Source organism: Populus euphratica, unplaced genomic scaffold (genome assembly GCF_000495115.2).
Source record: "Populus euphratica unplaced genomic scaffold, PopEup_1.0 scaffold48.1, whole genome shotgun sequence".
NCBI lineage: Eukaryota > Viridiplantae > Streptophyta > Magnoliopsida > Malpighiales > Salicaceae > Populus > Populus euphratica.
Window position 1 is genome coordinate 1,522,809 of NW_011499879.1, and position 11,868 is coordinate 1,534,676.

Sequence of the window (11,868 nt, forward strand, 5' to 3'; positions counted from 1 at the left end):
CACTGTAAAAAGCTTTCATCAGTGAGGCAATTAATCACAAGTGGACCTGGAGAATTATTGATCACCTAATCATATCATTCTTGAACCAAAAAACCTATTTGGCGAATGCTCTCAGGTATAGACACCGATCTCAACTCTCCAGCGTATTCTATTGAGCTCAACGGGCCAGGACAAGGATCTTTACGTTGAAATTATGTATTCTGTCCAAAAATAATTTTAAAAAATAAAAAAATATTATTTTAATATATTTTTAAATAAAAAACACTTTAAAAATTAATTATTATCACCCACTTACCAAACCAACCCAAACCCAACGGGTATGGCGTACAATTCATATTTCGTACGCAAACTGCATTACTGATATGTAGCTAAGTTATAGTTATGTAAAGTAGGCTAACCTTGGACTGGCATGTCATAGGAAATCTAAAAATAATGAGCCTTCAGCCAATTGACTTGGACATTTTTAAGGAATTAATCAGGTACGTGGTATAAGCCTTGTGTAACTGAAAAGGTCAGCATGTTCAGGGTTCTTCAGTTCATGAATGAATAGATCTCACTCGTACGACATTTATTTAAACCAGAACCGGTACCATTAGAAGCTAAATTACGGTAATTTGGCACCAAATAATGGTAGAATGGGAAAGCCTTGCTCTAACCAACAATGTTTTACTGAACTAAAGATAGTAAGAAACTAAACTAATGAAAGATAAAACTCCCATTTAAGTCTTAAATGTCATGCATGGCACACAAAACCATAGATGGCAAAGAAAACAGAGAACAGAAGGGTATCTTGAAACGACGACGGCAAGGAAATATCATTAAACTGTGGAAAAAGAGACGAAACAAATTTATTAAATTCAAGAGTATCAAAGTCTACTAAATCCAACTAGTTCTGCTTTTCAACTTCAGGTTTCTTGGCTTTCTTGGCAGTTACCTGAGAGTACAAGAAAGTCCCAAATATTGCAATGGCTGATCCAAGTGCATTCAGAGGCCTAACTGGATTCCTGAACACCAAGACAGTAGAAATAATCACCACAACTCTCTTCATAGTGTTACCTACCGAAAAGGTTAAGGGGCTAATCTCGTCAAGTGCCTGGTAGGATGATTGGTTATAAAGATGGTAAAAAACACCAGACAGCAACACCCATATATAAAATGTTGATGATTTTCCAACAGCCTCAATTGCCTTATGATACCCTTGAATCCATTGAGACCCTTCAATCACAACCGCAACAGGAAAGAGATAAAACAATGAGATTATGCTAATCCAACCATACAAGTTGAGTCCATCAACTTCCTTGAAGTTCTGCAAACTCCTTTTTGAGTAAATGTTCCTTAACACAAACCCAACATTACTAATCAAAGCACCCCACAAGCCTTGGAAATTAAAGGACACTTCAGTGACAGCAGCAAGGGAACAACCGAGGACAATAGGGAGAATAGAAAGCCAGACTTTCAAGGGGTATGTATCACCAAGAAATGAAGAAAAAACAACAGAGAAAACAGGCTCCGATGATTTGATAACATGAGTGAAAGAAACAGCAACCTTGGAGAACGAAACACAGGCTGATATGTGGCCTATTGTGTGAAACAACGCAGGTCCAAGAAGAGCAATAATGAATGGCTTTGAGATCTTAGGACATGATTGAAGCTTCAATGACCATAAAATCAACATCCAAATGGACCCCACAAAAAGCTGGAAAGAAGCAAGAAACCATGGAAATGGAAACACATTCAATGCCTTCTTGTTGTAAATATTAAAGACAATGTTTTGGAAGTACCAGAGACCAAAGACAAGTGCAAGTTGGAGAGTCTTAGACTTTGGCTTTGAAACTGCACTAGCATCTCCTTCTGGGCTGGATTCCGGTTCCGATGCCGCTGCTTTGGTGATAAAAGACCCAGACTTTGAGAAAAACCCAGATTGGTTTTCATGGATTCTGTCAAAATGGTCCCTTCGGAAGCCTGAATCATGGATCTGTGAAGTGGATCTTGAAGAGCGGCCAAATGGGTAACCATGAATTTTGCCAAAGTTTGATACTTTGGTGGTTAATGCACCAATCTGAGTAGAGGGTTTATTAAACAGGGCAGTCTGATTATGAGTCCTACTGATAAGATTTGGATTTAAAAGTGAAGAAGCATTAATGGAGTATCTATGGTTGGTGGATTTAGAGAAAGTGACAGGAGAAGATTGTGCAAGATTCAAAGTATGCATTTTTTATCTCCTACTAGCTTTAGTGATATTAGAGAGAGAGAGAGTGAGTGAGAGAGATTATGCAAATGAAAAGCATGAACATATACGGGAAGGAGATTTTTTTGGTGAGTAGGTTAGCTCCACGAGAAGCAAACGCCAAGCTTAAAAAGTCAAGTAAAAGAGGCCCCTTTCCAAATCTTTAGGGTACCGTTTGGATGCAATTTGTCATCTATAATAACAGTATTAGTTTTATAATTTTATTCTTTCAAGATTTTTGGAAACCAAGAAAAAAACAGGGGGGAAGAAGTATAAAAAAGTACACAAAATTATGCCATCGGAGACAAGGTACACTTCTTCTTTCTTATTACCTGGAGTCTTTGGCAGACAGATGCCACTTTTTTACCAGCCAAATTTTGTGACGAACGAAAGGCATATATATAATTATTGCATTTTTAATATCAAAGCAAGTATATAACGCGGGATAATCTAATTTTGAGTTATTTTTAAAAATTATTTTTGTTAAAATTAAAATTGATAACATGAAAAATGTAGGTCGAGGAATCAAGCTGTAATTTTTAAAGGAAATTCAAGGCCTAAATATATCTTATTATGTCAAAAAATAGAGGAAAAAAAATGTAAATTCAATGTCAAATTAAATGATTATTAAATAAATTTGTATAAAAATTAAGTTCAAGAATATAATTAAATTTTTTTAATAGGCCAATGTGATTTAATTGAACTTTAATTATGTTTAAGAATTAATTTAGGTCCAATTGAAGGATTTAATTAAGCGTAAAGACTTAATTATACTTTAAATAGGTCAAATTAATTTTATTTAGGGCTTAATTGATGAAAAATTAAGTTTTGAGGCCTAATTTTGGCTTAATTAAAAAGATTGAAATTTTAAGAGACCAAATTTAATTTTTACAAAGTTAATTGATTGAAATTAGGGGGCAAATTGAAAGAAAATTGAAGTTTTAGGGTCAATTAGGGGCTAAATTGAGAAATCCAAGACCAAGGACTATATTGAAAAAGGCTTGTAAATTCGAGGCTCAAACAGTAATTCATCAGGGTCTAAATTGCAGAAGTCTATGGTCAATTAGGGGTTCAATTGAAAGCAATTGAAAGAGAAAGGACTGAAATGAACTTTGGCTAAAAAGGAATTCTAGTACTGTTTATCTTCTTCTTTAATTCTCTGAAATAGTTGGTCCGGTTACCTACTTTGCAGTTGTATTTAATGTACCTAACGTTTACCAAATTTGCCAGCACTTGCAAGAAACTAATCACCAGACATCCATTTATGTCCAGATATGGTCTTCAACGGCTCATTGGCAAAGAAACGGACGTGGAATCACCCCAAAAAGGCCAACTCAGGCAGCCTGCAGTTGCAGATTTGACAATTTGATAGTATATCATACCTACTTTGAGCCAACGGTTAGGATCCTTCCTATTTGAATCAAGAGCTGAAATTTTTCTTCAGTGTAGACAAGATTGCCCTCTTCCACCGCTTATAAATAGAGGTGGATTTGATGGTCTGGGAGAGGAGAAAATTGGGTCCAAAATAAGCCAAAAAAACAGCTTCTCCCCTGTTTTTCTTCCAGTCAACTTTATCTCCTCTCTCTCTCCCCGCTGCTTCTTCAGCCCTTGAAGACCCCTACAAAAACATTCCTCCTCACCAACAGACGGTGTCTTAGCCTCCCTACGAACCCAAATCCTCACCAGCGATAGGCACAGCCACCACGAGGTCTTTCCTCTCCTCTCTGTAGATTCTCTTTTTTTGCATCTTTTTCTTTCTTTCTTCGCCATAAGCAGCCAACACTGCCACCATTTCTTCCACCATTCCTACCCCAACCATCAGCTTCATCGAAGGAAGCCAACACAACCATCAACCGACCATCAAGCTGCCACCGCAACTCTTTCTCTTCTCCTTTCAGCCCTTTTCTCTCCTCTGCAACCTTTTCTTCTCCCTCTCACAACCGACTCCAGCCACCATCACCTCGGTTGAAGCCTCTTGAGCCACCGACCGAACCACCTCATCATGTCCAAGACCCCCACGCCAAACAACTTCCTCCTCCCTGCTTTGCCTCTTTCTTCTTTCTTGCTCGTCGCATGCGGCAGCTAATTAATTAGCCCATCATTCCAAATGGCTAGGTTTGGCCCAACCCCATTTTAAAAAAAAATCTAAAAAATTTCAAAAATCATTTTTAAAAAATTTATGATTTTTCTAGTATATTTTTTTTTTATCAATTTTGTATAATATCGAGTTGTATGTTTACATTGTAAAATACAAATTCAGTATTAAAATACCTGGTTTTCTTCGAAATATTTCAAAAAAAAATTTAAACATTCTCAAAAAGAAAAAATATTTTGTTGTATACGGCCAAATCCTAAAATTTTTCCAAGCATATTGTTCATAAAAAAATTTGCATTTTTTTCATGTTTAAAAAAAATCCAAAAATAGATATCGTAACCAGTTTATGATTATCCATTAGGATTTGGTGAATATGTCAAAAATCATTTTTCAATCTTTTTTTAGGGTCCAGATGTATACTTTAATATTTATAGGGTGTAAAATTACACGATAAAATACACCCTCAGGTATTAAAGATACAAGGTGTAGAAATGCAATGCTAAAATTTAAACTTTAGAATGGTTAGAATTTAACCCAATAAGGTAGAAACTTTCTCATAAAGAGAGATCTGCCTTAAACCTTAGAAAAGACCAATGAATAGAACCCGACTTAGAAAAAAATAATCAAACAACAATGCAGCTTACCTTAGGTAGGGTGCACTAAGGGTGATGTATCTTCTTCTTGTGCAACCAATTCCTTACTCAGACTCTTGTGGACTATAGGTTCCTAATGACCAAATACTAGGTGGCAATTCCTAAACATTAATCATAATTTTATGATTAAATTCAAAAACCCTTCCCAACACACAACACCTCACATAGGAGGCATGATAAAGAGCCTCTACCGTTGTTAGACGACATTGCCCCACGACATAATGGATAACTAAAATTAAAAAAAAAAGTTTATATATCAGGTGGATTTTTTTTCTAACAAGGTTTTTCTTGTTTTTTACTATGATATTATTTTTTAGCCTAATACTAATTTGATGATGTTAAAAGATGTTTTTCATGATATAGATTTGAGGGGAAATCTTTTTAAAGAAAAGGAGGATGATACAAATCAAATCAGGTCTGAGTTTAGCCTTAAAATATATACTAACTAATTTTACGAGATCATGTATATCTCTAAAAAAAAATACATTAGATTAAACTGAAATTTTACAGAGAGATACTTGTCTGTACATGGGAAAACATGCTAACAACCTTTATGGTTCTCTCATACATGAGGCATAAGCAAAGTTGTTAAAATCACAATTTAACTTGTAAAATTGTATAATTTTATGAGTTAATATATGCTTAACATGTAGAATTGTCTTAAAAACTCGAAGATTGATAAAATGGGGTTGAAATCGGTAAAATCAAATAAAATCACAAAAAATCATGATTTTGGTACCGATTTTATGATTTCAACAAAAACATATACTGCACTGTAATAGTGCAATATATGTTTCCTCCAGACCAATAACGGCATGCCATTTATCCACACAAAAGATGGGCTCCCAGTGCCAGCTACACCCAGAAAGGGATGACATGGTAGACTTTCTTGTCAGGCTCGATTCCCAATATATCCCCTCTTGCATTCACTTCAACGGCACAATTAACCTTACTTGATTAACTCCTACTTAATTACTTATTAACTTAATTTTTTTAATATCTCACTCACGTCACCTACCAATAGTGTCCCTCATGACTAATGTTATGAACAAAAGTTATTTCTAACCTAGTCAACTAGTGTTTGTCATGTTGTGAAAGTTTTTTTTTTTAAATTTTTTTTAAATTATAAATTAATATTTTTTTTATATTTATGAATCATTTTGATGTATTAATATTAAAAATAAAAAAAATTATATATAACACATGTCTTATGGTACTTTTTTTTAACAAAAATTTAATTAAAATCATATCATGTTTGGATTGATTACAAACTGATCTGAGTTGATTCTTGAATTGTTGAACTTATGGCATTTAGAAAAAAAGTCTTCTGGTAACAGACTTGATGTGAGATGGGAACATGGTACAGATATTGAATTGTTGAACCATGTATTTTAAGGCACTTGAACTATATATGAATTTTTATTTAAACCATGTATTTTAAGGTGTTTAAACTATGTTTGAAAAAAAAATCCTTATAATTTTATGATATGTGTTTACAATCCAAGTTTATTTTATATTTTCTATACTGTGTCAAAAATATATTTTTGACAACCTTGGATATAAGCATCACCACTGCTTCTATCGAATTCCAACAGTTTCGATTCACATTCCATTAATCATTAAAGGTTTAACTTCTGAACCCTCAAATCATGACACCTTGATCTTATTTTATACAGGGGTTATTGTTAAATATAGTGTAATATTTTTATTATTTATATATGTGTTTGAATGATTTAAGTAGACAAATACTTGATTGTTCGTGATTTTAAACTTGATAAGATTGAGTTAAAGTTTTACTGTATACTAATTTTGTGTGAGTGAGATATTTTTTGTGATGGATTTTGTTGAATTTTTAATGTGTGGTTGTGTTTGTAACAAGCATTATGGAAATTTGATTAAGGATTTAATTTTAGAGTAATTAAGATTTTATTGTTAACCATTGAAACGTGGAGTTTATTGAATGCTTCAATTGATTTTGTTTAGGTTTAATTGAATGGGTAAAATATTACTTTGAAATAAAAGGAATTATATGATGTTTATGATTGGATCTTTGTAGTGATATTATGAGATATTTTTGTGATTTCGAAGAGTGCCATTGAATTGATTGTGATTTTGTTGAATTTTTTAAACATTATTGGTTCAATTATTAGATTAAAAATGGTTTATAAATTTGTAAATTTATGGTTAACAATTGAATTATGATTTTTGAAAATGAAATAGATTTGTATGAATGATTGTGAAATATTGTTGATGAGTTTTGTTAGTGTTAATTAGATTATAAAAAAAAATATGATTTTGAGATGATGAATACTGAGAATTGTATTGATTTTGAAAATAATTTTGATATGTGCATGCGTGAAAGGATTGGAAAATATGAAAGCATATCATTATTTTTAATTTGAATTTGTTAGATTTATAAATGTGAAAGTTGAGTTGTTAGATTTACACAAATGATTGACAAACTTACAAGCATGAACTGTAATGATGTATGAATAGGCAAAGCCTACTTTGTTGCCTATTCATACATCTATACTGGTCTAATGCCCGTTTTAAAACCTAATAAAAAATATTTCATTATTCACTTCAAATATTTAGATACATGTACTCATAGAGAGCCAATACTTGGATATTAAGTAGGGGTGAGCATTTTCGGTTCGGTTCGGTTTTTATCTAAAAAACTAACCAAAATCAAATTTTAAAAAATTTAAAAGTTCAAACCGGAACCCAACCGGAATCGGTTCAAACCGACCGGTTTCGGTTCGGTTTTTTTACAAAAAAAACCGGAAAACCTGTCTTATTTTCTTTAAGACTTTTTTGGGCTTTCTAATGGGTTTTTTAATGGGCTTTCTGATGGGTTTGTAATTAATGTAAATATTATCTAATTTTGTTACAAAATTCTATAATATATTTAATTATTTTTATAACTAAACATTTATTTATATTAAATTATTAGTGCTAATATTGTGTTTAATATGTTGCAAGTCTTTATAATATTTGTGTTTTGAACTTCTCATGCATCAAAGTTTAAATAACACACACACCAAATTAAAATTAAAATTACAAAGCATTGCCTTCAAAAGGGCTTAAAAAAATAACAAATAATATTGCCATAAAAAATAAAACATCTCATGCAAAAAATATAAATCTTCATTGTGCATATCATCCCAATCAAAAAGCATATCAAGATGACAAGAACATTGCACTTTGTCACTTTGATTCTGTAATACTATTGATATCAAAACCTGAAAATCAAGATATAAAATTATAACATGATAAAATAAATTGAAATATGTAAAAAGAAAAAATAGTATTTTACCATCAAAGTAATTTTTGAACTAATTATCATCAGTTACTAAATGTAACTTTCCCCCAAATTCTACAAAATAAAATTAGACATGTTAGATGATTGCAAACAATTTAATTAATAAATTACAAAATAAAAGGTGCAAGTTTCTTAAAAAAAATTACCTGACTCAAGATTTTCATAGGTTTCAAGATCATTTATCAAGCTTCTAATATCAGTAGGAATTGATCCATGATGCAACCAATTTTGACAACAAATGAGTGCTTGAACAATTGCTGGAGATAGAGAACTTCGAAATTGATCAAGTACACGACCACCTGTACTAAATGTTGATTCAGAAGCCACTGTGGATATAGGAATAGCTAGAACATGTTGTGCAACCTTTGAAAGTATCTTATATTTTGAAGCATTACTTTTCCACCAACCCAAAATATCTAACTTATCATCATTAGGATCCTCACAACCATCAATCAAATACCTCTCAACCTCTTTTTTATTTTCCACACTATCCACCTCCTGCAAATGTCTTTTGAATTGAGCCAAAGTGTTAACATCCACATCCACATTCACATCATCAATAGCACTAACATTCTGTTTATGCTTATTATTATCCACCACTTCATCAATTTTCAAATAAAACTCATACAAGCTCGTCAAAGTATCTTTCACCTTATTTGTTAGCAATTGTGCTTTGTCATAATCATACAAATCACCAAAAAAAAATTCACATATTTCAACTTCAAACGTGGATCTAAGACATTAGCCACATATAACAAAAAATTTTGATTTACTTCACAACCCCAATACTTCTCAAACTTTAACATCATATTCATCGCCATTCCACTTAAAATACTATCTTTATTTTTACACAATTGCAACAAATTTGTATGCATATAAATCAATTCATTGAAGAAAGAATTTGATGTGACATGTAATGAACCAGAAAATCTCAATGTAACTATATAAAAGATCTTTAAGAACTTAACCAAAGTTCTTGCATTTTCCCAATCCTCCAAATCAGGTGGTCCCATGTTTTTTTTATTCCCCTTTGAATCAACCTCCAAAAAGTAACTCATATACCTAGGTTCCTTTTCACCTAACCTCACAAACACCTTTTCAAACTTTTCAGCAGCTTCTAGCATAAGATAAGTTGAATTCCATCGAGTTGCAACATCTAAACACAATGATTTCTTACACTCTATATGCAACTTTTCAGCACACTTCTTAAATGCAAGATGCCTCGACAGTGAAGATCTCACAAATCTAATTGCATTTTGAATCTTAACTACTGAAATATTAATCTCTTTCAAGCCATCACATACAATGAGGTTTACAATGTGTACACAACATCTAACATGCAAGTGCTCATTTGACAATATATTAGTTGGCCAATCTTTCATCACATTCTTTAAATATGAAATGGTCACATTATTAGAGCTTGCATTGTCTAATGTAATAGTCAATAGTTTATCAATCCCCCACTCCAACAAACAATTCTCAATAACTTGGCCAATTGTCTCACCCATATGATTGGAAACTTGACAAAAATTAAGAATTCTTTTATGCAAATTCCAGTCATTATCAATCCAATGAGCTGTTAAACACATATAATTAATATTTTGGATTGATGTCCATGTGTCTGTTGTTAAACACAATCGTTGACCCTTAAGAGCTGTTCTCAATCTATCCTTCTCTTTAACATAAAGTTTCAAACAATCTCTCATAATTGTAAAACGAGAAGGAATGTCAAATCTAGGTTGCATGGTCCTAGCAAACAATTTAAATCCTCGACCCTCCATAAAATTAAAAGGCAACTCATCAATTATAACCATCTTTGCTAGTGCTTGTCTACATTCATCATAATTATAACCTATTGCCTTAAGACTTCCCACATTTTGTTCTCCCAATTCACCCTTCTCTATCTTAGGTTCTAATACCATGAGAAATTAGAAAGGCAATCATAACATCTATATGTAGGCCAGCTGGAGTCTCACACACTCTCTCTCTTTTATTTATTTATTTATTTATTTATTTATTTACTTTTTTTTAAAAAAAAAAAAGCATGTGTATGTACAGGTAGTTGTGATTGTGGCTCACATCTTCCCTTGGTTTTACGTCCAAGAACGGCTTAAACGCCCTCTATGGGTCGGGGATAGGCTTCCCATCCAGTTTTCTTAAAAACTGGCAAATAGGGTCTTTTTTAGTCAGATTCCCAAGACTAAGTCGATCATGTTCTTTATGAAATAGTGGCCATAAATCATGAATTACACGATGCACATCTCCACTAGGATGTGTCTCAAGAGTCAATAGAAGATTATCTAAAGACTCCTTACTCAGGCCATCCTTAATGAATTGTATTTTATCTTCACGGTTTATAGATACCATTCCTAAAGAACGACATTGTGTATTACAAGTCCATCTAGCACATCGATGACAGACATCCAGTCGTTTTGCACGACGCTTCTTTGCAAAAGTGCTTTTACCTGTTCCAGGCATGTGTGAAATGAAGAAGTTAGAGGACTCACCTGATAATCGGACCTTTGCTTCAATCAACCACCGAATATCTTCAGGAATTCCATGATTCATTAATAATCTCAATCTTGCACATCTAGCACGGTAAATTTTTGTGATCGCATTCTGAGGCAGAGCGGGAAAATACTTTTCCAATTTTTCAAGATTAGTGTCCATTTTCAAATGAGAATTGGAAGAGAGATTCAAAGAATTGCACAAATATATACACAAATATCAGTAATTATGGGAAACTGAAAGAACTGACTTAAGTCACGGAGTACCGTTATCCGCCATTTGACCGGGGTGAGAGAAACTAGCAAAAATCACTCAAAAAGAAACATAAAAAAAAAATGTGAGAAAAACAAAATAATCAACCTTTATCTACAAGATCATTCAAACCAGCTGATTCATTTTCACTAGGAAAATTATCAAAGTAAGCTTTCAAACGATGTCCATTTTCCTTAAAATCATTGTCATTCATTGAATTCTCAATATCACAGGCCCCATAAGGATTGGTCCATCTTAATCTTAGCTCTTTAGGGAGTGCATAGAGTTGAGAATCATAAAACAAAACTTTTTGACCAGTGTCAATTTTTTGACAATTTTCACAAGTTTTACAGAATGCATGTGTGTCCTTGAACATGGTGGGCCAATAAAATCCATTTTGAAAGATTTTTGCAGCTATCTTTTTTGACGAGAAATAACTTCCACATGCTTCAGAATGACAAAGTTTAATGACACTACTTACCTCATTGTCGGGAATGAATCTTTGAAATATTTGATCAGGACAATATTTGAATAAGTTAGGGTCATCACAATAAAAATTCTTCACTTCGTTCAAAAACTTTTCTTTGTCTGGGGTACTCCAATCAGCTGGCAAATCTCCTAAAGCAAGAAAATTGATATTTTTATTATACCAAGGCATTGAACTAAGAGAAAGTAAGGATTCGTTAGGAAAGTAATCATCGATTGGTGTGATGTTAGATGTCGAATCTGTTGTCACTGTTGACAAAAGATTCGCATCAACATTTTCGGTGCTTGTTTCATCCATGATTTCTTCCTTAGAATAAACCATTTG

The 11,868-nt window shown here is 32.8% G+C and overlaps 1 protein-coding gene across 1 annotated transcript; it reads right to left on the reverse strand.

Annotated features, from left to right (window-relative positions):
- Positions 1–539: 539 nt before the first annotated feature.
- Positions 540–2,366, reverse strand: LOC105129088 (xylulose 5-phosphate/phosphate translocator, chloroplastic-like). Its single transcript, XM_011031025.1, has one exon. It carries the CDS (start codon positions 2,210–2,212, stop codon positions 887–889), a length of 1,326 nt encoding a protein of 441 aa, XP_011029327.1. The 5' UTR covers positions 2,213–2,366; the 3' UTR covers positions 540–886.
- Positions 2,367–11,868: the final 9,502 nt, after the last annotated feature.